Source organism: Chrysochloris asiatica, unplaced genomic scaffold, assembly GCF_000296735.1.
Source record: "Chrysochloris asiatica unplaced genomic scaffold, ChrAsi1.0 scaffold00025, whole genome shotgun sequence".
Taxonomy (NCBI): Eukaryota; Metazoa; Chordata; class Mammalia; order Afrosoricida; family Chrysochloridae; genus Chrysochloris; species Chrysochloris asiatica.
Window position 1 is genome coordinate 2,891,868 of NW_006408543.1, and position 25,421 is coordinate 2,917,288.

At 43.7% G+C, this 25,421-nt stretch overlaps 1 protein-coding gene across 1 annotated transcript in view; it reads left to right on the plus strand.

Moving 5' to 3' along the window:
• Positions 1–24,119, plus strand: part of PAPOLA (poly(A) polymerase alpha) — an 81,901-nt gene extending 57,782 nt beyond the window's left edge. The window contains exons 13-22 of the mRNA XM_006839512.1: positions 1,414–1,467; positions 1,962–2,081; positions 3,437–3,546; positions 6,563–6,684; positions 11,324–11,466; positions 13,664–13,764; positions 14,005–14,225; positions 18,032–18,094; positions 21,190–21,264; positions 23,495–24,119. Coding sequence (XP_006839575.1) covers positions 1,414–1,467; positions 1,962–2,081; positions 3,437–3,546; positions 6,563–6,684; positions 11,324–11,466; positions 13,664–13,764; positions 14,005–14,225; positions 18,032–18,094; positions 21,190–21,264; positions 23,495–23,590 — 1,105 coding nt within the window. The 3' untranslated portion in view covers positions 23,591–24,119. The remainder of the gene's footprint in view (positions 1–1,413; positions 1,468–1,961; positions 2,082–3,436; positions 3,547–6,562; positions 6,685–11,323; positions 11,467–13,663; positions 13,765–14,004; positions 14,226–18,031; positions 18,095–21,189; positions 21,265–23,494) is intronic.
• The last annotated feature ends 1,302 nt before the right edge of the window (positions 24,120–25,421 follow it).

Below are 25,421 nucleotides of genomic sequence, written 5' to 3' on the forward strand. Positions count from 1 at the left end.
GATGCTTTTGTGTGACTTAGTTGTGTCTGTGCTTTGTGTGTTTGGCCTGCTCTGGATGAGAAAGTGAGCAGATTCACTGACAGGTCGGTCTGGGAAGATGTAGACTGTGGGTTCACCTCCTATGCTACTTCATCTCATATCTAGGTTTCCTCCATCATCACCTCAGAAATGCAACATGACAGGTACTCTGGCTAGATTTTGCAGATGAGGATCATAAATCTTAGACATGTTTAGGATTTTATCGACGAAGTAGCAGGACTGTTTCTTACATCTTTTATAATCATACGTAGTAAATAATTTTAAGGGAGTGTGGTTAAAGATGCCTAAGCTTCACAGAACCTTCAGTGACCCTGCTAACGTGCACTGGAGTTAATCGTTTTTATTCTGGGTCTAGGTCAAACCTTTGCTTTTGGCGAGAAACTTTACTTGTAAAAAATAGGATTTTGAGAAAGCATCATAAATGTTTCAGACTTAGGTGCCATTGAGTCTGTTCTGACTCAGCGACCCTTTTTAGGGTTTCCAAGCCTCTGACCTTGGGGTTAGCAGTCCATTGCTTATCCTATAGTGCCACACCAGGACTCGTAGGAAGCTGATTTATACCAATATTGTACAGCAGTTGTGTATATAGTAATTTTTCCAAAGACATTCAGAGTAGGTATTTGGTCCTGGTGTTCTCTGAACTGAAAACCTGCGTGGATTGCATTCAGCAGTGTTTCCCTCGCATGTTAGTGGTAGCTGTTTCTGTGCTAGAAATGCAACAGGGGTCAAGTTTAATATCCAGTTTAATTTGCTGCCTATGGAGTCCTGGTGTGTCACTGTGGGTTAATGTGTTGAACTGCAAAGTCAGTTTGAACTGCAAGGCCGGTGGTTCAAGCTCCCCTTTTACTCCTCAGAAACCCTATACAGGGTCGCTATGGGTCAGAATCCACTCAGTGACACTGAACAGCATTTGAATGAAGCAGCATGGTATGTTTTGAAGTTACTGATGTGTATCAGTGATCATGTTTTTGTGACCCAAATCCTGGGGTTCTGTTTCCATGAAAACTATTTTGATTTGGTGAATTCTATTTGAGTGAGCAGCTTTTCAATTGTGTACTTTTGAAGAGGTAAAGCACTTCATTGGAATCAGCGAGCAAAGTTATCAGTTAAAACTTACTCAACATTATTGACTTAAGATGCTTTTTATTGTAATAATTCACACGAGGAGTGTCTTGTCAGGAAGACTTAAACCTATCCATAGTTAGAGATTTGAAGAGTTTAGTTTTTATGATTTTATGTTTATAATGAGATTCCAACCCTGTTTGCTAATTGGATTTGATCTTTAACTGTAAGGAAGCTTACTGCATTATGGTTTTAATATCCAGCACAAAGCATGTAAACACAATAAATAGCATGTTGTCTTTATCTTCAAAGGCATTATATTGTACTTCTAGCAAGTGCACCAACAGAAAAACAACGCCTAGAATGGTGAGTATAAGGTTAGACATCACAGAAAAAAGAAAATCTCAAAATCACTGAATGCCGCAGAATGCAGTAGGAGATGGGAGGAAATCTTTAAAGCCTCCCATTCAGTTTTGATTTGTTCATAAATGGAACTTTACTACCTATTGGAATTAGAGAATCCGTATGTTTATTGCTTTGCTTTGTAAAGATACCTGTGTCAATAATTATCGAAGCTTTTCTTTAAGTATTTGTGGTGCTGTGTTTTGCAACTTTCTTGGTGTGAATGATGTGTGGTTTGATTCTCTTTTCACCCATGGGAGAAAGGCGGATTGTTTGAAGTGCTTCAGCACAAGACCTTGGTCTTCTCCCTGGCATTCATACAGTTGAACTGCCTGCATGTGTGTGTATACATTTTTGTGATCTTATTACTGCTCTGCGTAAATACATTGGATTTTATGATTTTTTTTTTTTTTAAAGTTAACCACAATTTTGAATAATGCAAAGTGACATTTGTTCAGGGTGGGCTTGGTGGAATCAAAAATTCGAATCCTGGTTGGAAGTTTGGAGAAGAATGAATTTATCACCCTGGCGCATGTGAATCCTCAGTCGTTTCCGGCCCCCAAGGAGAATCCTGACAAGTAAGGGACCGTCCACTGAGCACGCTTTTCACTTTCCCACTTGCACTCATAGAACCAACGTGGAATTTATAGCTTAGGTTATCTTTGACCGGAAACGTTAGGAGACTTACCCCCTAGTTGTTGTCTCTGATGCAGACCTGTTGATAAGCAGGGATGTACCTGGGACTCCTTTTGTTCTGTAGCTGTTGAGAAAAAGCACCCGAGTGTCTACAGGAGTCTTAGTCTTGGCTTTTCACCTTCGTTGATTTCAGAATGGGAACTCACTTTGATTTTGACCATGCACAAAGCTGATTTATGATGCATCCTGAACCACTGTGAAGATTTGCTCATAACAGCAGGCTTATTTCATCCCTTTATAGGGGTCTTTTATAGCTCCCTTGCTGGTTTGGTTAGTGAGGTTGAGGTAACATTACTTACTTTAAGACTTTTTGTTGCCTGGCCTGTGGGCTGAGGCAGGCAATATTGGTACTAAGCATTTAAATGATGAAGTGATGGCAGGAGGGAGAGTGAAGGTGCAGGCTCCCCAGGAAGCACTCTTGTTGGAGAAGAGCCCTCTCCAGCCACCCTCCACTTGCTCATCTTACACACAGACTGTCTGTGTTCCTGTTGGCAGTCATGTGAAAGAGTTTGCTTTTGTGTGGTTTTTTTTATGAGTCTTTCTGCAATCTTAATTATTTAAAAGACTATGAATCAGATAGCATCATTAAATATGCAAAATCCACCAAACCCCTTGTAGTTCTTGTTAGGATGCTGCTCTGAAATCTCTGTTCATGTGACTTCCTGAATTGAGTTTTACAGGCATAGGATTATATATTTAAGTTTTAGCTCATTTTCATAAAGAAAATGTTTATTTGTGTGTCTAGTGTTTCTAAGGAGTCCTGGTGTGGCGCTGTGGGTTTATGCACCAGATTGCAAAGCAGTTTGAACTGCAAGGCTGGCAGTTCAGGCTCACCAGTATCTCCTTGGAAAGCCTATACAGGGTCACTATGGGTCGGAACCGACTAGGCGGCACTTAACAACAACAACAACAAGTGTTTCTAAGCAGCATTATTCTTTCTCCCGTATTAGTTAGAGTATACTTTTTCTTTGATTCTAGTGTCTTTGCTGTGTTACAGCCACCAGAACATTGACTGTCAATTACAGATTGTAAAGATCGCTTCACCCTCGATCACAGAGAACAGGCGTGTATAGGCAGGGGAGCCTTTGAAGTGTGTTTGGATGGTGTTTTGGTCTAGAGTTTACTTAGGTTTGCTTGTATTTCAAGTTTTCCCACTTACCTGAAATTGCCTCCACATTTCTAGGGATGTTTTCATGACGTTCTAATAAAACACAGTAATGTTGTTCTTCCTTTACAGAGAAGAGTTCCGCACAATGTGGGTGATTGGGTTGGTGTTTAAGAAAACCGAGAGCTCTGAAAACCTCAGTGTGGATCTCACCTATGACATTCAGTCTTTTACAGACACAGGTACGGCTCCAGCTGGGGGGATAGTTCAGAGTGTACACTCGAGGCGTCGTCTCATGGCTTTCTGTTCGTTGGTAGTTTCAGTAATGTCCCAGATGTAAAGGATCTTTCTCTGTAGTGTAGACCTTAATGTGAAGGAAAACAGTTTTAATTTGATTTCTTCCCAATAGTTAGGAAACGAGACATAACTCACGTGTCTGAAAGCCTCTTTTTGACTCTTCCTTAGAGGCAGGTGATGACCAATTTCTGCTGACTTGAAGCATTTGTCGTTTTTGTCCAGTGTAGATTAGAATGTTAGTTCATGGATAGGGGAGTAGGGTAAAGTCAGCTGTAATGCCGATTTTCCTGCGCCCTGAGAGAAAAGATGCTGGGTTTTAACTAAAGACCCAAATTGCTGGGAGTCCTTGTTGATGGGAGCTTAAGGGCTGTGGATGGACACACAGCACAGCTGGGGGCTGGCGGATATGTACGTACAGGGACAACTGTGCGTCTTGCTTCGGGTCTAACTCTCTTCTTTTTCAGACCTTTCTCTCTCCACCCCTCCGCCATAAAACAGTTCCACAAAGTAACGCTTTCTAGCTGTCCCAGAGATAAGAGTTGTCCACAGAGAATCTTCCCATTTGACATTAGCAGTGGTTACAGTGCAGCTACCTCTTGTCTTAGTTTGGTATGCAGCTTCTAGCCTGTAGTCGTGTATGATGGCTTAAAGGGAGTGAGTGGCTGAGGAGTGCCAGGGCCTGAGTGGAAATTAGATGAAATTTTTATAGACATTTCAGTTAGAAAGACATCCTGAAGTTTAGGAGCTGTGGTAAGATACTTTTGTTTAGTATTTATTACGTTGCAGTGAAACGTGTAGATTGCAGATTATACACAAGAATTAAAAATGGTAATTAAAAAAAATTTTTTTTTCATTGTAATTTTAAGGAGAAGCACAAGGTAGGAAAAATGATCTTCAGTTTGTTGATGGCCAGGCCCAAAGATGCTGGAATGGCGTACGTCCATCACTGATCAGGTGCTAGCACTTGTACGTGGGTTCCTTGGCAGCAGGCCCGCAATCTATGAGTCCTCATGGCTGTAGTGATGCAGACACACTGTGTTACCATTGGCTACCAAAGATGAAAATACAGCCTAAGATGATCTTCTTGATGTAGTTGCATTCCTGGAAGATTTTGGTGACAAATACTTAGTTTTTATGTGAAAACGGGTTTGGCTCTTTGTTGAAGGAAGTCTGTAAATAGTTTTCATCTTTAGAGATGTAGGTAGGGCATGGGACAGTTCTTCACAACACACAACCTGCCACTGGTGTCTGGGATGTCGTCTGCAGGGGACAGTTCTTTTCCTGCTGCCGAACACTCCTGAAGGGGTTTCATTCCTACGCACAAATTCCTGTGTCAACTTACGCTATTTGTGACTTCAGAAGTCACACAGAGAAACTTATGTACCCAAGCTGAATTGTCAAAGATTAGTGAGCCATGAAGACTCTCCAGCAGCTCCGGGGTATTTAGGGACAGAACGATGTCGTTGTCCTGTGTCTTGAAACACTCTGTGGAATACCTAAGGGATTTTTAGGGAAACATTTTTAATGCATTCAAAACAGAAGTTAGTCTTCACCCTCTTCTGGCCAACTTGCTTCTCTCTAAGTCTTTTTTATCACGTTTATTGGCTACGGCATCCTTCTAGTTGTTCAAGCTCAAAACCCTAGCGCCATCCTAGACTTGTTTTTCCCCTGCTCCATAGCGCTCCGTTTCCAGGGACTTTCCCCTCTGCTTTCCCAGTATGTTGAGGTTCCGGCCACTTGTTAGGGCCCACATGCTGTCATCCTCAGGCCTCTTACTGTCCACTGGCCTAGCCCTCCCTCAGCTACTTCTAATCCTCTTCCAAAGTCATCTTGTAAAGCCACATCTTAGGTGGCCCAGCTGAATGCAGATAGGGCCAGAGGTGAGTCCAGTTCCTAAAACCTACCGTGGTATAATACACATCTCTGCAGGAAACCCAGCGATGCTCACACCTGGTAAACAAGTGTATGATCATTCAGCAGTATTTCCCTCTGTCACAGTAACAGTAGAGGCAGAATAAGCACAGGTTGTTGAGGTCAGGTTGTGGGAGCAGATGAGCTTGGATGGCACCCGAAGGGGGACGTTCAGTGTTCCTAGCCTTGGGGTTTGTAGACTAGCAGAGAAGGGACCATGAAGGCTGATTTCTCCCTTCCCTGACTGCCTGTCTGCTTACAGGCATGCTCTCTGCTCCTTGGGGCCTGTTGTTCTGGATGCTTGCTTTCCCTGGGGAAGTGTTCCACGGGTACCCTCGGCCCAAGGCCATTCAGATGCCATCTCTCTACAGGGTGGGCCTCCTGTCTTCTTGACACTCAGATTGTCTCCCTAGCATTCGGCAGCACCTAACACAGCCTGTATTCCACCTCCTGTTTGTCTTTTCTGTGTGTTCTGGAAGGTGGTGTGGGGGTCTAGCTCTCCCTCACGTGCCCAGTATAGAGGTGTGCAGTCAGAGCTTGTTGCCTGATTGGCTGAGTTTGCTTCTCCAGGCTGGCCTCTGCTCTGGATCTAACGGTTTGGATTTGCTTTTTTTTTTTTGCAGCCTTTTCTTTTTTCTCTTGTGACCTGTTGTTTGGGGGTCTTTTGGATGTAGTTTAATCATTTTGACTTTATCTTGCTGCATTTTTACAGTCTTGGGCTACAGTTTAAATGACATAAATAGAACAGCATAAAGGGGTTTGGATTTTAAAAAACCTTTTTCTCTAATTCTGCCTTTTCCTAAAGAGTTACACTGATGAATGAAGATACTTTGTGCTGTTATATGTAAAGTGCACCAAGTGGTAACAGGCACTTAGCGTTTGCTCAGACAAAAGGGATGCTATCAGATGAGAACTAGGGTTTGACCTGATAACTTTAAAGATGTGTGGTATTGCTTGGAAAGGGATCCTTAGAATAGCTGCTTCTGGGTGAGTTTAACTGCCTTTATTAAAATGTTTTCTATTTCTTTTAACAATTTCCTACTTGTGTAGTTTATAGGCAAGCAATAAACAGCAAGATGTTTGAGGTGGATATGAAAATTGCTGCAATGCATGTAAAAAGAAAGCAACTCCATCAACTGCTACCTAATCATGTGCTTCAAAAAAAGAAAAAGGTAAATGAAGACAGTACTTACAGAAGCCTTACTAACCTGGGGTTTCTGCATCCAGCTTACCAGGATTTGAAGATCTGAGCTCAGTGACCAATACTAAGTCATCTGGAATAGATTGCATCATTTGGGGAAGTTTGTGACACTGTGACATGGCGACGTTACGTGATGTCATCTTGTTCCCCCCCCCCCAACTGTGTGTAGACAGAGCTAGGGGTGTTAATACTTTGTAGTCTCATTTTAGAGACCATAGAATATGTCCTCTTCTCTTTAAGTAACTGCTTATAATCCCCAATCAATATTGAATTTATTTTTTTCTTTAAATAAAATTAGGTGATTCGACGAGGCTTCAAAAAGTTTGTTGAAAATTTCCATTTTTCCATAAACTTTTTGAGGCTTCTTCATGTTTGCTTCATGTAATTCAAGTGAAAATTACTTTAGGAAAATGGCTTTTGTGGGTGAATATGCAAACGCCAGATGAATCTTCTTTAAAAGTGCTGAGCATAAAGAAGACCGCTGACAGGCGTACTCGGAGATATCAAGAGTAAATACTTGGAAGCCGATCGTTCCATTCTGGTTCTTGCTGTGGAGTAACCCAGAGTCCTTTCATCTCATTTGAACTCCCTAGAAAGTGCATATTGGGATTTTAGTGCAGAAATGGTATCTACCTTATTTTTCTTATGTGGATTTTAAAAGAGATGGCTACACTGCAAGGTTGGTTTGGCAGTTCAAGCTCAGCAGCTGCTCCTTAGAAACCCTACACAGGGTTGCTGTGGGTTGGAACTGACTCGACGGCACTTAACAACAAACAACATTCCTGTAATGGAGTATGAAAGGCAGTGAAAAGAAATGAGCCCGAGCTCTGTTGTTCTGTGCCGTGGGGTCGGTTCTCACTCATAGCGACCCTGCACAGGGTTTCCAAGGCTTTACATCTTTATGGGAGCACAAAGCCTCATCTTTCTCCCGCGGAACAGCTAGCTGGTAGTTTCGAACTGCTGACCCTCAGGTTAGCAGCCTGATTCGTAACCACTATGCTACCAGAGCTCCTTTAGGCAGAGTAAAAGAAACAGTTGAGAAAAATACGTATCAGATGGCGCTATGTGGCAGGTCTTACTGGGTCAGAGAGACTACTCTGGAGAGCTGTCAGGAGAGGGGCTAGCAGGGTGAATCCGCACAAAAAGCGACAGATTGATGAGGTTTTGTTTCTGAAAATATAGAGTACGTGATGTGTAGAATACTAGGCATCATGGTATAAAAATATGGAAAAACATTAAAATGAAGCAAGGACTCTGGAGAACTCTGCCGGGTTCAGTGTCAGGTTGTAATCCAGCTGGAAGGCTTGGGCTAGGTAGGTACTAGGCATCAGTTTCCTGGTTTGCCCCCTCTGCAATATGAGTATCAGTCGACATAATTTTACCTGTCTTACTGGGTCTAGCTTCCTGAGGATTAAGTGAGTGAGTACGTGTGAAAGGTTTATAGTAGTGCATGCAGCGTAGCAAACACTCAGGTGACTTCTCTTGGCATCACCATTTTTATCATTATTAGTTAACTGGGAATGCAGACATACATAGATTTTTTTTTTGGTCTGCAAATTAAAAAAAAAAAAAATCGCTGCTTTTTTTAAGTAGCATATTTAAATCTTTATGTAGATTATATTTTAGTTTGACATTCTTTTTCTACTTCTTAACCTAATGGTTTCCTGATAATCTAGAAAGTGGAAAAATGGCAATTCTCAAGCAATTTTATTTCTGAAGTATCAAGTCAGACATCTGTCCTCTAGGTTTTCATTGAACCTTATATTGTTGAAGGGCCTAAGCTGTTGTCCTTAAATTTATGTTCACCACATACTAAAAATAGTTGCAAACGTTTGTGTTTTCAGAAGCAAAGGTGAATAGATTATTCTACTCTTTGATGTTTACTCATGTTTGCTTTATTAAAACAGCTGTTTGAAACTGACGGTTAGATTTCCCAGAACCCTGGATTCAGAGCCCCCTTTGAAACTCTTACTGGTCATTTGCCTAGCAGCAGTGGGCTTTGAGAGGACGTGTATATCATTTCAGGCGATTTGAATAGGAAAGGTTTTGTTTTTATTTCTAAGGTAGTATCTGTGTCAATATAAACCTTTTAGAATGTAAAAAGAATAAAAAATGATTTGAAATTGTATAGTGTAAGAATTTTATTTCTTAAATCATAGCAACATCTCATTTCCAGTTTATTCCGACGCTGCTGAATGCTCATATATACAATAAGTAGTTTTCAAGGGAGTTTAATGATACTATTTTGTCAGCTGCCTTTTTTTGGGGGGTGGGAGGAAGGGTCCCTGCTGTAGTCTATAGTGTTATTACCCACCTATAGGATATTTTCAATGACTGCCTAGGATTTCTGAGTGTGACTGGATACGAGTTTCATGCCTTGTGTCTGAGGTCATTTTGACTGTTGTCATGGTGCCTTTGGAATCCTGGTGTGGTGCTGTAGGCTAAGCACTGGTCCACAAGGTTGGTTTGAACTGTCAGGTTGGCAGTTCAGATTCACCAACTGTTTTCTTGTCAACTGTCTACTATGAGTTGGAACCGACTCCGCGGCATTTAATAACAACAAGGTGTCTTTAGTAAAGGAGTGTTTTATGTTTTTATAAATAACAAGTGTCTGAAAGTCTCCTTCCCTGAGTTGTGAGCACTGTTGCCAGTCTTTGTCCTGTGTTTTGTGCTCAGGTGACCATTAGGTGGTGTGGTCTCTTCCAGTGGAAGCAGTGATTGACATGCTTGCCCCAGGGAATGTAGGGAGAGCTATGCTTGGGAGGCCTGACTGCACTCCTTAAAGTGGGTGGGTATTGACTTCCCCCTGTGGCCAGGCTCTCTGACTTGTCTGTCTTTTGGAGTTCTGGCTGCCCGACTTGGTATGAACATGGGACAGAACTGAGGGGCTCATTGCTGTTGTGTGCAGAGCCCTGTCCAGACCTTCTTGCTCACAGATGGTCCCCTGTGGGGGTCAGGTCTCTTTGGGAGGTGACTGGACTTGAGTGTGATTCTGTAGTCACTGTGTTCCATTAGGAGTGAACATATTGTCCTTGTGAGGAAAGAGGCCCCTTCAGACCTTCGGCTAGGGGTTGTCTCTCACAGCCAGCTCCCCACTGGGTCAGCACTGATCTGTCTACAGTGGTGTGGCCAGTGCTGACTCACATCAGCCTAGCTTGTCGTTTGGGCCAGTAGCAAGCAGAATGTGTGTGTGTGGTTGTTGTGAATGACACCAACTCCTCACACGCTCAGCTTCCCAAGACCAGGTCCAGATCGTTAGGCAAAAACGCAGGATGACTGCCATAGCCCGGGAGCCCCAGCCCAGCCCCATGGACATGTAACCCTCCCCCTCAGAGCCAGCGCCTCAGATTCCTTATTGCCAGGTGGACACATGAAGGCACAGAGTAGTTATTTTTGTGGGTTTGTTTGTTTGTTTTTTGACTATCGTGAATGTGAGATGTCGGATAATGAGATAGCCCGTAAGTAGAGGAATTGGTTTAGGGTTATTTTCAGTGAAACATTCCTCTGTTTAAGTGAACATTGAGGCTAAAAGTGTTCTGAAACGATGAAACGGAAGATAACAGTGTGATCCTGTAATGCCCTTGAAGGTAACAAACGGAACTAAAAGCTAGCACAGACATGAGCTCCATCCCACAAACCCATTTTGGTTTTCCTCCTTACTAAGTAGTGCTTTGACTCTGAAGCAGGACTGGCATTAGGATTTATATGTGGATGTTGTTGTTGTTATTAAGTGCCGTGGAGTCGGTTCCGACCCATAGCGACCTACACAGACAGGGATTCCGAGGCTGTAAATCTTTACGGGAGCAGACCGCCTCATCTTTCTCCCGTGGAACCGCTGGTAGTTTCGAACTGCTGCTGACTTTGCGTCTCACAGCCCGATTCGTAACCACTACGCTACCAGAGTTCCTTTTATCTGTGGATAGTAGGTCTAATTTTCCAGAAGTTGTTTCTGCTTTTATTTTATTTACACAGGATAATGAAATGTACTATGTTAAAATCCTTGGTGGTTGCTTGAATACTAGAAATTTCTTGCCGTTCTGAGGAAGGCTGAGTTTATTGTGAGATAGTAACAAGTGACACTGAATTGTACATACATGATAATTATTTTGAAATGACATTTTAGAATTCATTGTAGAATAATTAGAAATATAAACAAATAAAATTACTTATTATTTCTCTAGCCAGAGATATTCGCTATCAGTGTCGGGTCTGCTGTTAAGACTCTTTTCTTACCTAAATCCTCCTGTATGAATCTGTGTGAAAGAACTGTCATGATTGTCCGCTGATTTCAAGATGCACATGGGCTCATCGGATAATGCTTTGTAATCAGCGACGTGTTTCCCAGCCAGTGCGTACATTTCCTGGTGCATTTCTTCCTCCTTTCTCCTGCCACACTGTAACTGTAGTTAGGGCCAAGAATGCTGAAGTGTCAGAGTATGTGGTCCCCAAACCTCTGCCTTCCTAGTCGTAGTCAGCATGGCACTTGTGGGTTTCATAAATTGGTTGTTTGATGGGTGCTTCCTGGTAGAAATCATGGGAGCTGAGTGAAATTCAGATTTCAAAGGTGTGGCTGACGTCAGGTCATTGATGAGCTGTTGTATTGGTTGCAGCATTCAACAGAAGGGGTGAGATTGACAGCTCTGAATGACAGCAGCCTCGACTTGTCTATGGACAGTGACAACAGCATGTCTGTGCCTTCTCCTACGAGTGCTATGAAGACCAGTCCATTGAACAGTTCTGGCAGCTCTCAGGGGTAAGGACGTGAGCCAGCGTGGCTCTCGGGGCTGCTAAAGGCATCTGCTTTGGGGGGAAGGGTGTTGTTTTGATTCCATATTTTCATTCTTTTAAAAGCAACTTTGCTCAGTTTTTGGAAAACAAATTTTGGTTTCTCATACAGTGTCATAGTTGTATTCCAGTTTTTAAAATGGATTGATGGTAATTCAGGGAGTGGTTGGTAATGGTTAGCACCAGACCCCAAAGCAGAACTGGAATCATTGCCGACTAGTTAATCACGACTCACAGTGGCCAAGCAGGACGGGAGCGAGCTGCTCTTCCTGGTCCTGAGGTTGTAGATCTCCCCAGGAGCACTCTGCACTGTTTTTACTGACAGTAAAAACCATCTCAAGATGAATTCCGTCCTGGATCTTACTGAAGTACCAGGAGTCAGAGGCCGTGCACACTGTCCTGTCGCCACACATGTTCCCCCAGAGCCCCCGTGGCTCTGACTGTGATTCTGCCTTCACTGGGTCATCACCATACTCAAGAGCTCTGAGGGTCAGCCCGCTGATGGCATCAGTAGACCCATTATCCACCCACAGCCCACACAGCTAAGCTGCTCCCTTCAAAATACCAAGCTGGTGCTAAGTGCTGTTACGTCAGTTCTGACTCATAGCGAGGAGCTGCTGGTGGGTTTGCATCCACCTTGTGGTTCACAGTCCAGTGCTTACCCTACAGCACCACACCAGCAGTTCTCAAAAAAAAATTAGTATATGCCCATAAACTAACAGAACTTCTTGAAGTATACACTATAAAGACCTATAGAAGTCAAATGTAACAGACTTTTGTCGTCCTCTGCTGCACTGACTAGGTTTGCATCCACATCCCATGGAACTCTGTGTCTTTAATGGCAACAAAGACAGTCCTCCAGAGGAACCTGAGGCTGAGGGAACATGACCATTTGTTTTTATTGAGGAAGACAGTACAGATGTGAAATTACTAGATGCTGCTGCAGGCTAGGAGTTCTCTGAGACAGGAAAGTTGAAGAGAGCAGCTAGTGAAGAAGGGGTGCTGGGAAGTGAGGTTCCTGAGAGTCCGAGCAAGTGCGGTCTCCCAAGGAAGGTGAGGGGGACGTGGACTTTGATAGGTGATGATTAAGATGAGCATTCCAATGCGGCACGGGACATGTGGGGTGCCTTACGTTCTTGTTCGAATGTGGTTCGTCTCTGGGTGATGGGCTCAGGTGTTTTGTGAAGTAGGAAACACGGCCATCTGCTGAGATTCCCATGTAGGAGGAGGTAGGGGAGGGAGCCCTGGTGTGCAAAGGGTAAGTGTTAGACTGCTCTCCGGAAGGCTGGGGCTTGGAGCCCACCAGGGGTGCCAAGCCGAAAACAGGGGTGCCAAGCCTGTGAAGATGACAGCCTAGGGAGCCTTGAAGGGCACGTCTACCCTGCCGTGTGGCATCCCAGTGAGCAGAATTGGTTCATCAGCACACAACAGACAGGACGGAAATTCACTGAGGCTTGATGCGCAGTATTAGCCTCGCCTCTCCCTTTGTCACTAGGGAGCCTGTGGTTGTACCTGGTCCAGTGAGCTCTGTGAGATTCACTTTACTCTTTGATTTTATATGAAGAACTTTATTTGTATTTCTCAGACCATTTTTGTCTCCATCATTTTTTGCAGGATTTTCCAATACCTAGAATCAGTTAAGTAGAATACTCGCAGCCAGTTAGGAACAGTTATAAAGCTAAAGCATGGGGCTTTCCCATGAGGTAGTCATTAGCTCCATGTGGCAGATTCACTTTGATGACTGTTAAATGAAAGGAAGCATTCAGTTCCTCACTGGCCAGGCTTTATTTGTGTGGTGGCTGTCTGGTCAGTGCCTGCCATGAATATGGGATGGTACAGGGAAAGAACATTTGCACCATTCATTGTACAAAGTTCTGTTGTACAGCATTGCTTTAGAATGTTTGGGCACTGTGGTTGTTGATGTGGGTTTTTGTTTGATTTTTAAACTGTAATTGTGAATTGGGTGAAGATCTCTGGGGTTGGTTGGTTTTCCATTCACCAGTTTTATCAAAGGCAGTACCTGGAGTATATGTTGACAAGTAAAACGTAAGATTCATCGACTTACTGCTGCGTTATGATCTGTTGTTGACTTTTGTGTTGTGTGTGTGTGTGTGTATGTATAGATCTGTGTGTATATATATTTATATTTATATTTATTTTTTTAGCAGAAACAGTCCCGCTCCAGCTGTGACAGCAGCCTCTGTGACCAGCCTCCCGGCTCCTGACGTGTCTGTACCACAAGTCAATCCCAGTGAGAGCTCAGGGGGTGAGAACGCAGATCTGACCCATCGGACACTGCTTACCTTATAGGAGGGTTTAGTCTTCATTTTGAAATATGACTTTATTTGTTGATAAAGTAGGTTAGATTAAGTTTTTTGAAAATGCTCTTCTCATGTAATTGGCGTATATAGTGATATATGAGAGTCAGCGTGCAGAGACGACAAATGCAGCTTGACTTGCTGGCTGAGGACTTTGAGTTTGATGAGCTCTTGTACTTCACCCGCAGGTTCATCGAGCGAAAGCATTCCTCAAACTGCCACACAGCCAGCCGTTTCTCCACCACCAAAGCCTACGGTCTCCAGAGTGGTTTCCTCAACACGTCTGGTAAACCAGCCCCCTAGACCTTCAGGAAACGCAGCAACAAAAATACCTAATCCCATAGTAGGAGTCAAGAGGACCTCCTCTCCTCACAAAGAAGAGAGTCCCAAGAAAACCAAAACAGAAGAGGTATGTGTGCAGTGCCCCCTGGTGGCTGGGCGCCACCATAGCCTTTCAGCTCTTGGTATCCATCCTTCCTGCCAATTCCGTCACTGCCTCCTGCAGAGCTGCGTGTCTCAGGTAGATGTGGGAGCACACAGGCGAGCACGTGCGCCTCTAGGAGTTCGAGAGTTTCAGTATTGTTCCTGTGTCACAGGTTCACCCAGCACCGTGGGGACCCAGTCCACACGTGTCACACGCTCACCCAGCACTGTGATCTGTGAGTCCACACATGTGTCACACGCTCACCCAGCACCGTGGGGACCCAGTCCACATGTATGTCACACACACATACACACCCGGCACTGTGCTCTGTCAGTCCACACGTGTGTCACACGCTCACCCAGCTCCGTGGGGACCCAGTCCACATGTATGTCACACATACACACCCAGCACTGTGCTCTGTCAGTCCACATGTGTGTCACATGCTCACCCAGCACCACGGAGACTCTGCTGACACTGTGAGTGTGGACTGGGAAATAGACAGCCTCAGGAAATTAGAAATGACTGACAAAGTTTCAGAGTCCGATTTGCTTTGGGACGTTCGTGATAATCTGCTCAAGTGGCTGAGTCATCTTGTGACAGCCCCAAACTCAGAGCAACTCCCCGTAGGAGTTTTGGTGGAGTGTTAAAGTAGCTCATTTGAGGACCCTCATCCCTAACCCTGGAGTCACTCTTGGGTTTTTGTCCCACACGTGCCCAGAGATGACAGTCCAAAAGGACCCACTCACTGTGGTTTTTGACTGTGAATTTGTTACCTAGGAACTTAACCGATGCTGCTTTAAAATTGTGCGGGGGGTATATCTACATTTCTGTGTTTATATAGGGGATAGGACCATCATTATAAGTGTTTAATCTGTAAGAGTAAAAACTTGCATTTATGAGAGTTCTTTCTCCTAGTTCATTTGGAAGCCTTTTGTTTTGAAACTTTAGGAAATTGCCACTGTTAGCTAAAAATGAGTACTTTAATTTTATCAATTATGCTAGATGAGGATGACAAATGGGTGCAGTTACCTCTTACCTGAAAACCCACCTGGGTGAGTGCGTGTGTGCGTGCGGATGTGTGTGGGGAGGCTGTAAGGGGTGCATTGCTGCTCAGCTCCTTCCATCTGAGTTCCAGGAGACTGAGCCAGAGATTTGTGCTCTGAAAGTTCTGTTGTCCCAAGAATGGACCTACATCGTGTGTACTGCTGACTGTTTGGGTCGTTGGTGCAGTGCAGAAGCCATCTTCGCCTTTGCTTTCCTTCCTGCTTTGCACCCAGCACCTTGAGCATCAGTGGGCCCCATGAACACGTTCCACCTCTTTGGTGATGAATACCCTACACCGTTCTTCCCCCACCCTTTTCGGTCCCTCCCCACTGCCCTGGGAGCACTTAGAAGCAAAATCCAGACAGCTTTTCATTCAGTACTATTTTCAAAATCCTGCGTTTGAAAAATGGGGTGACAGAGAAGACCACTCTGGAGTTCCTTTAACTGCTTGGAACAGTTGTGTTGGGTGTGGTGTGTTTACCTGGACTCCCTCATGGCAACATGAGCTCTTTGAAGGCCGGGATTTGGGCCCCTCCCCTGCAGGTGGAGGCTCCCTACCCACCTGAGAGAATGAGTGAGCGGTTACCACATCCTCCACGGCATCGGGTCCAATCAGGACAAGAAAACCAACACGAAATCTAATGAGCTTCTGTACCCAGTGACAGAGGCCTGGTGTTCTGCTGCAGGATAAGCGTTGGACTGTTAACTTCAAGGTCTGCAGTTCAAACCCACCAAATGCTCCTTGGAAACACTATATAGGGTTGCTGTGAGTCAGAACTGACTTGATGTCACTAACAACAACATACCCAGTCAGTGGGTCCATAGTGTGGCACTGTAGGGAAGCATTGGATTGTAAGGTCAGTGGTTCAAACTCACCAGCTGCTCCTTGAAAACCTTATACAGGGTCACTGTGAGTCTGTCACATTTAAGAAAGGTCACCCCACCCCCACTACCCTTGCAGTTTTTGTGTGTGGGGGGAAAGACCTCTATTGCTTCTAGCACCTCTCTGGGGTTGTATACCAAAACAGGATTTTAAGATCGAATCTCACTCTCAGGCTGGCTCCCGGGGCCTTAGGTGACTTCATGGGCTTGATCGACCCATTTTACAGAATGGGAACTGGCAGTGTTAGTGGCTAGCGAAGGGCAGAGTCAGGACTAGAACCCAGACCTAAGTCTCATGGTGTCAATGTTGAAGAAGTGAGTTACAGTTTGAAAGCCCTCTTAAATTGAGTCTTTCAGAAGAATCTCTCTTAATGAGGATTTAGTATCTAGAGAACTAATATCTGGGTGTCTAGCAAACCAGAAAACATATGCAGATTGTTCTCAGTTACAAATTCACTAGGTGGGTTGCTACTCCATGAGAGAAAGGTGAGACTTTCTGCTCCAGTAAATATTTACAGCCTTGGTAACTCCGTACAGCAGGGTGGCTGTGAGTGGGAACCGACTCCACAGTGTGTATGTGGGTGTAGAGTTTAGTTCTGTTTACTGTTCATCATATGCTGAAGTTTTCAAATGCATATAGAAGGGAATTGTACCAAAAATGGAGTCCTGCTAACTGCCAGCTGACGGTTCAAACCCACCAACCGCTCATCAGAAACCCTATACAGGGTTGCTGTGAGTTGGAACCAACTCGACAGTACTTACCAACAGCAAAATAAAAATAAAGTCTTTGCTATTCTACCAGGATTATATGGAAAAATGATGTGATATGTCATGCCTTGTCAAATTTGTACCACCAGATTCAACAGAGAACAAGACAGATCCAGCCTTGCTCCCTCCCCCACCCCCCACCCCCACCACAAACCCCTGCTGTTTGGGAGCAAATATCAGAGATGATAATCATTTTAGACACAGATATGCCACGGTGGGTCTCAGAAATAGGGCTTTTCATAACTTCAGTTATTTATCACGTCCATATTAACTCGCCCACAGTGTCTGGAGATTTTTACCAGTTATGGCTTACATCGGATGCGTGCAGGATACAAGTAGGCTTCTTATTGGAACTGTTTGGTATTACTATGAAATCTCTGACACATAGGTTACCCTGTGGTTTTTTCCCTTAAAGCCACATTCAAGTTTCCATTTTAGTTCTGCTTGATGGATAAAACAGAAAAGAATGCACAAAATTTGTTTTTCTTAAGAAAATAATGTTAATTACAGGTCACTCAGAGTGTGAAGTTCAACTATTTTTGGCCTTCCCTTTTCCTCCTTGCCCAAAAGAAATTGTTTGTTTTGAACAGAAGTAGAATAAATGTAAATATTAAGACCGAGGGGAGGGCATTTCTTCAGGTTGTTAACTGGTCTGCCTCAGTGGGGGGGACGCTATGGTTAAGTGAACTATGTTCAGAGAGTTTAAAAAGAGGTCTTCAGTACAGAGTATCTCATGAGCTGATTGTGCGAGTGTATGTGTGCGTGTGTGTCTCCAGGATGTTGTGTTTTCTAAACGTGTGATCAGGGAGGTAATTTTCTTATTCTTACAGAAAGGTAACTTAGTAGGCTTCAGTATGTACCTTAGGGCTCTCTTGCTTTCCTTTCAGGAGGTCTGAGTCAAGAAATTGATTTGTTAATTGCAAAAGTCTATTTTTAGGGACTCTAATCGATTTTAAGGCCATACTTAATCCTACAGGTATAATTACAGTTTTATGGCTTACATTATTTAAAAAAAAAAAAAATAAATTTAAAGCATTAATTGGCAAATAATCGAAATTTTTCATTTTAGAGAATAAAGCTTTTTTTTTTAAAAACAGGATGAAACAAGTGAAGATGCTAACTGTCTTGCTTTGAGTGGACATGATAAAACAGAAATGAAGGTATACTAATTCAGCCTTTGGAATGTATGCACAAGATGTGATAGAAATGTCTCTGGGATATGGTGTACCATAGCTTGCTGTACCAGTTGTAGACTGTTGTCACTATTATTTCAATGTTATTTTATTATGTGGACATGGAGTCCCTCAGATAGGAGGTCCCACTAGGTGCTGGTGGAGAAGGGAGCAAATAGTGGGGTTTTAAGGAGATTATTGCTAAGTAGGAAAGGTCAGACATTGACAGCTTTGACTGACATCCTTAAAGCAAAGCAAAGGGATTGATGACGTCTGGGTGTCAGGGTCAAGAGGAAGATGCTCTTTCAGACTGCAGCGATTGAAAAGTTCTTAGGAAGAGGAACTAGTCCCTGAAGTATCCCTGGGACTTTCAGGCCACCCAAGATGAATGAGAAAAAGGGATAGAGAACCAGCTTTTGGTAGCAGGTTTGGGCTAGCACTTAGGGCTCAAACCCATAGCTACTCCACACGAGAAATCTGGCCACCTACTCCAGTGAAGATGACAGGCTTGGAAACCCTATGGAACAGTTTGTGGGGCAGAACTGACTCGATGGCAGCAGGTTTGGTTTTGTTTCAGGATGCATGCAGCTTGTGTGCAGCACATGGGGTGGAAGAGGTTTGTTGTGGACACGACAGTTGTAAAACACTGTTGTTTTTTTCAGAAATTGAAATACATCTAAGGTTTTAACCTGTTTCCTTTTTGTTTGTTGTGGAAATATTAGGAAGCTTCTCCTTCTCAGAAATTATTCCCTTTCCTGTGATAGATCTACTTTAAGTGTTTTTGTTTTGGTGTCTCTCTCTCTGGATTTCATGTGTGCCTGCATGTGCACACATGCACCATTGTCTTGCATTGTAATCTTTACTTAGTGCATGGACCAAGAAAAAGTGGTAGCATAGTGGTTACGAATCGGGCTGCGAACTGCAAGGTCAGCAGTTCAAAACTACCAGCTGTTCTGCGGGAGAAAGATACGGCTTTCTGCTCCTGTAAAGATTTACAGCCTTGGAAACCCTGTGCAGGGTCGCTATGAGTCGGAACCGACTCCACGGCACATAACAACAACATCATGGAATCTATCAAATCACTGTTAACAGTTGTTCAGAGCTCTGGTAGTCTAATGAATTATGAGCTGGGCTGCTAACAACAAGGTCAGCAGTTTGAATCTACCAGTTACTCTGTGCAAAACAGATGAGACTTTTTGCTGCTGTAAACGTTGTCTGCCTCTGAAACCCTGTACTAGGGATGCTATGCGTTGGAATGCACCGGACAACACATAACCAACCACAGCTGTAGGAGACGCGGTGGACTGCAAACCACAAGGTTGGCTGTTTGAGCCCACCAGCTACTCCCACAAAGATTGACAGCTTCAGAAACCCTCTGCAGGGCCGCTAGGAGTCGGAACCAACAGCACTTAGCAACAGCCACCGCACTTTAGACGGCCGGTTGACTATTGTTAGCAGTTGGTTACATTAAGAAAGGGAACTTGATCTTTTCTGCTCTAATACGGACTTGAGTTAAGTCACTGCCACTCATTTGTGTTTATTTCCTTAGGATAAATTCATGAACGAGGGGTTCCTGAGGTAGTAATCTGCAAACGCTTTAAACTGTGGGTGCACACTACTAAGTTGTTTTCAACAGGACTGTCATCTGTATGCCCTCCTGGTGTGCACGGGCATTAATACTATCGGCTGGTTTTGGTTGTATAGGAGAAAGTTGATATTTCCTTGTTTTGGATTTTATTGTATGTGAGGGTAACCCAAAAAGTATTGCTTCTAGGGTTCTAGTTCATACATGCCTGAGTTTACTCCAGACATGTACTTAAACATGTCTCTGTGGTCATGGATGGCTGCAGGCCAGCTGTTTCAGTTGTACACTTGTCTTAGTTTCACTAGGGTGGTTTCAAAAATAAGGTCCAATCAGAACAGTGGCTTCGGATTGGCCAGTTACAGTCAAGGCAGAGAGTTGGCCTCCAGAGATCACGGTGACCGTTCTCTGAGCTTCCCAGGGGCTTGATCATGGTAGAGTTTCATGAAGGACATTGAACGATTACACGACTTATTAGAAAGAAATTGTTTTTAAATGTAAAGCTCTGTTGGTGAAAAAAAGGCCAGGATCGTTGCACTCAGGAGTTTTTTCTACCAGGGCAGTGTGTCTGCTCATTCTTAACGCATATCAGGGCTGTCCTGTGAGAATTTCAGTAGGAAACCTAACCCCATCCACGTTACAGCCTTGATCTTGCCCCTTCAGACTTTTTTGTTCCTAAAACTCAAAGGACATTTTGAAGGACCATGATTTGAATCTCTTGAGGCTGCTCAAACTGCCCATTTAACAGAAATCTTTGGGCAAGGGTTGGGGAGATGGAAACACCACCTTTAGAAGTGTACAGCCCTGGAGGGAGGCTGTGTCAGGAAAACAGTAGTGCTTTACATTTTGATATTTTTGAGTAATAACAGTTTCTTTGATCCTGTAGCAATACTTTTTTGGTTTCGCCTCTGCTATTGCATTGTGAAAAGTTGCTGTTTGTGTTTATTTGTGTGTATATGTGTCCTGATGTGATTGTCTTTTGTGTACTGCTGTGGAAAGACACATCTTGTCCACCTGCATCTCTAGTGGACCATTCTCTGGTGACAGGAAGAAGAGTGAACCTAAACAGGGATGGGCTGTCCATAGGCACGGGGCACACATTTCCTGCTAACAGAAATGGCATTTGCTAATGAAATGATGATTGGATTTTCTCTCTTCTTATAGTCAAGAGCTTTTTCTTGAGCTTATATTCTGTTAATTATTGTCTGGGCAACAATTTCTAATGTGTCTGTGTGTATCTTAGTTATTGTTTGTTGAAAAGTCTGAAGTCCCGAGGTATTTTGATCATGCCTTATAAGACTTACGCGGGCAGGTGGCGAACATTTAAGGGTATCCGAACAGGGAAATAACCTACAGTGAAGTTTCATGGATGACTGAAATGGAGCCTCAGCTTTCTCTTAATTCCCCCAGCTTTCCAGTTTGTTGTTTTTATTAGCAGTCAAACTCAATTACATTCTCAGATTCTCTTTTAAGTTTCTTTTCTCCGTCCTCTGTCTCACAGGAACAACTTGATACAGAGACAAGTACAGCTCCGTCAGAGACTCTTCAGACAGCGGCTTCTCTGTTGGCTTCTCAGGTATTAAGGGCAAAAAGCAAGGCGAGAGTTCCCAATGTTCTGAATCCTCGTGTGCTGTGTGATGTGTTTCAGTGAGCTCAGAGAGGAGGAGACACATAGAAAAGGCAGGGAGGGCGTGGGCTTAGATGAGAGTTTTCTTTGTGCCATCAAGATGTTAACATATGTGTTACCACGTGTTCCCTTGGTTGACTGGGAAGGCAGTGTGCACAAGGAGAGGGAGGGAGGTCAGCAGGAAATAGAGGCAGGGACGGCCCTTGGAGGAGGGAGGGTGACCTATGAGTCAGTGTGCAGATAGACACGCAGGTGGAACAGGTTTGAAATTCAGGGGGAAAGATGCCAACCCATCTTCTACAGTACCCCATGATACTGCAGGGTACTGAGGCCTTCCTCACCAGTGGTAAGCGTGGTATTCAGATAGACTAGGCTTCCCACACGCAGAGATTTACAAGCTTCGCTATGAGTCAGAGGGGACTCGATGGCAACATACAGCAATTAATAACACAGCAATTCAGGTGAAGGGTTTTAATAGTGAGCTGAACTACCAGAGGAGAGAGCTTCCCCATGGATTGTATGCAAGATTGACATGGTCTTTCAGTTTTTTTCAACATTTGTTTCTTCCTCCACTTTCACCACTGGTCTTCAGTCAGGTATTTCTTGGAACCCCTGGTTTTTGAAAGTGATGTTTTCGTTTGTCCTAGAAGCTCTCCCTGTGGCCGTCCTTCACGTGCACCAGGCACCAGGTCACCATTGATGTGTGGGGACTTTGGCTTGCTTTTACAAGTTGTTAATGTTTCCTTCCTGAGTCCTTCCAAACTGAGTAAACCCCACAGCGTTTTATCTGAGTGGATGCTGAATCGGGTCATCTTGAACCCAGCAGTTGTTAGTGGTGTTACTGCGTCCACATTGGGATGGCGTCTCGCTGCTTTGTGCCTCACAGTCTGCCTCTAATGTGCCCCATAGTGTGCCTCCAACGTGCCTCACTTAAGATGTGTTTTGCTGGCTAAAGATCCTAAGCACTATTTGGTTTCTGCCATGTCTTATTTCTCACCTTTATTTAATGAACTGTTTGCAGGGGTACCTGGAATGACATTAGGCAGTGTAGTGCCTGGTACATGCGCAGACTCATTGATGACTCTTAATTGGTTGGTGGCTGTGGCTCCTGTCTTCGGGTTCGCCCCATCACTCCCCAGGGGATTGTTTGCATAGTTTGGGCTCCTATAGTGATTAGTCCCCATGGGTGCTTGCCTCGAAGATATTTTCCTGAGTGAGGAGAAATTTCTTTTTAATGGAAGGATTCCTGGAGTCCTAGAGAGAGAACCACCCAATTAAAAAAAGATAGATTATGTTGACTTCTGAAAAGACTGCCTCCATCTATTTAGTGAGGTTCAGGAACTCCTTCTTTCTGCAGAGGTGGCAGTGATATGGTTGTGCTTGCCACAAGAACCTGAAGTCCTCACAGATGAGCTGGTAGGACGGGACAGGGCTTGCTTTTAGAACCACCTGCAGAGCTGGGCAAAGAGGAGGTGTCAGGAGACCTGTTGTCCACTTTTGGGGGGTGTGAGGTTTTCCATTTAAAAACATTGTTTTGAATATTTTTAAAAAGGCAGTAGAGTTATTTAATCTATTTTTTAACATGATAACATTTCCCCCAATTTAGAAGGATGCTGCTAAATTGTGTAGTTTAAGTGTTTAAATTTGCAGTGTCAGAAAATCATAAATTGCTCGCAGCCACTGTTTCTGTGTAAGAGGTGAGCGTAAGTATTTTCCCACATGGGGGCACTCTAGTACCCGTTCATACTGAAGCTGATCCCATTAGATCCAGTAAACAGGACAGGGCTTCAAAAAGGTCTTGGGCATTTTTCATTTTCTTTGAATTCCGTTTTTTTCACAAATATTTTGAAGCCCTTTCAGAGGGTTTTAACTTTTGTATGATAGGTGATTTTGAGAGGAGCTGGTTTTTAAACATTGTATTTGCAATTAGGAGGTTACTGTGTGTGTGTGTATAAAATACTTCGTAATTCTTTGAAATTTTTTTAAAGTACAGAACAAGTAATTAGTGTCGGCATGTTAATTTCCAAGTTGACTCCATTTTCATGTATCTGTTAGATTTGACTCCTTGATTTCTGTGGTCACTCCACGGATTCTTTAAGAGCGTCAGCTGCAGAAAGGCATTCTCATTTTGAAATTGCAGGGCTTTGAGTGATGCTCTGTTCTTTGCTTTTCTCCCCAGAAAACATCCAGTACAGACCTTTCTGATATTCCTGCTCTCCCTGCAAATCCTATTCCTGTTATCAAGAATTCAATAAAACTGAGATTGAATCGGTAAAAATCACCTCAGGGGTCCATAACTAATATCTGCCAACTCAACCTGTTGTCTTCAAATGCTCCCAAAGGAGAAAGGAGGGTACGAGACTAGACGTGATGACGTGGATTAGGCGTTTTGGGCGGCCCCCTCACTGGGTTAATCAGCACTTGATCGGAAGTCCAGGTTCGTATGTGAAGCCAGGAGTACTATTATTAATGTGTTAGCAACAGTCGCATTAACTATTTCAAAGACTACTGCCTTTAAAAAACAAAACAACAAAAAAAACACCACCTCAAGTTATATTTGTATCCATAATTGACATCTGGATTGGGTTTATGTTTGATGCGTTGTTTGGAAATTTTGCAATACAAACTGGCATAAGAATTCCTTATTCTGATGATGCACTTTTATGTATTTTTTATTAGAAAGTAGAACTAATTTTAGATTTTCAGCTTGATGGATTTTCGTTTTTTCCTGAAGCATTTTCTTTACCATTCGTCTTCAAATTGGATAGCATCGTGTGAGGTTGACGCTGCACCCAGAGACTGGGCTCAGCCCCTGATGTCTGCTCTGGGGCAGAGCTGTGACACTGAAAGGGTGACTAGGGAATCACTTGGTTTCGATGGCTCATAATTAGTTTTATTGATAGAATTGCTTATAGTGCATACCAATCAGCGATCAAACAGCTAAATAGTCATCTTTGAGCCCTTTATCAAAGCTTCATTTTCTTTTGCCATTAATCTGTTGTCTTTGAAACAAAGAAATCTCCCCCCCCCAGCCCCCCATTTCTTTCTTTTCTTTTGTTTTTGTTTTCTTTTTCATGTACGCACAAGGTAGGACTGACTTCATATAAAACAAAATGCCAGTATTTTATTAAGCCGTGAAATGAAACTCATGTCCCTGTGGCCACATGGCCCAGAAGGCTCGATTTCCAGCTGAAGCCGAGTCTGGGCAGCATGAGCGTAGCCTCGATGACCCTGGGTCACTAACTAAGAGGACCTTTGTACACTCCATAGAACTTGTGTCTGGAGTAAAGTTGATCTTCAGTAAACATGTGGGCAAAAAGGCATTTTCTCCAAGACTTTTAAATGGCTTACCAAAATTTGTGGGTACATTTTACTGTAGTAAAACAGTCAAAAATCATGTCCAGCACTTGACATCTAGTCAGCCCCCTATCTTGGTTTGTTTTAAATTCTCAAAAAATTAGGAACTGTTTTCTGTAAAGGCCTCCCTCCTCCGGAGAGACAAAAACAGCCCCACAGTTCAGAAGAACCCCTTTCTCTGGGGGTTACGTGGGCTGCTTCGGCCTGGGTCCAAACCTCATCCTGGATGTGGACAAAGTGGACGCCGCAGGCTGCCTTGACGAGCTTGCTTCTGCACTTGGCCCTGTTCTACCACCTGTGCGTTCTTCACGCTCACCTGCAGCCATGCACAGCTTCCTGTCCTTCCTAGTTAATTCCCCAGAGTTGGAGGGGGTCTCTCCTCTGGCTAGGCACTCACCGAGGCTTTCTGGTCCCCATTGCTTCACGTCACGACATCTAGTGTACAGCACCTCCACATCCTCGCTCCGCAGTCACCTCCCTCCGCCCGCCTGCCCGCCCAAGGAAGACGATGGTCACGCTCACAGGTGACGTGTATGAGGTGTCTGTGTGTTTTGCGTAGCTTCTGAATTAGATTGAAATTGCCAGGCACAGATTTAGTCTTGTCATTTTGTTTACACATTGGAGGGAAAAATTCAGTTTATTAAAAACGTTTCATGTAACTGCACCCAAGTTTTGCCAAGCTGGAAACTTGGACCTTTTCTGTGTAGTGACTTTTTAATTCTTGTTTCCCTAACCTGAAGATCAGACTG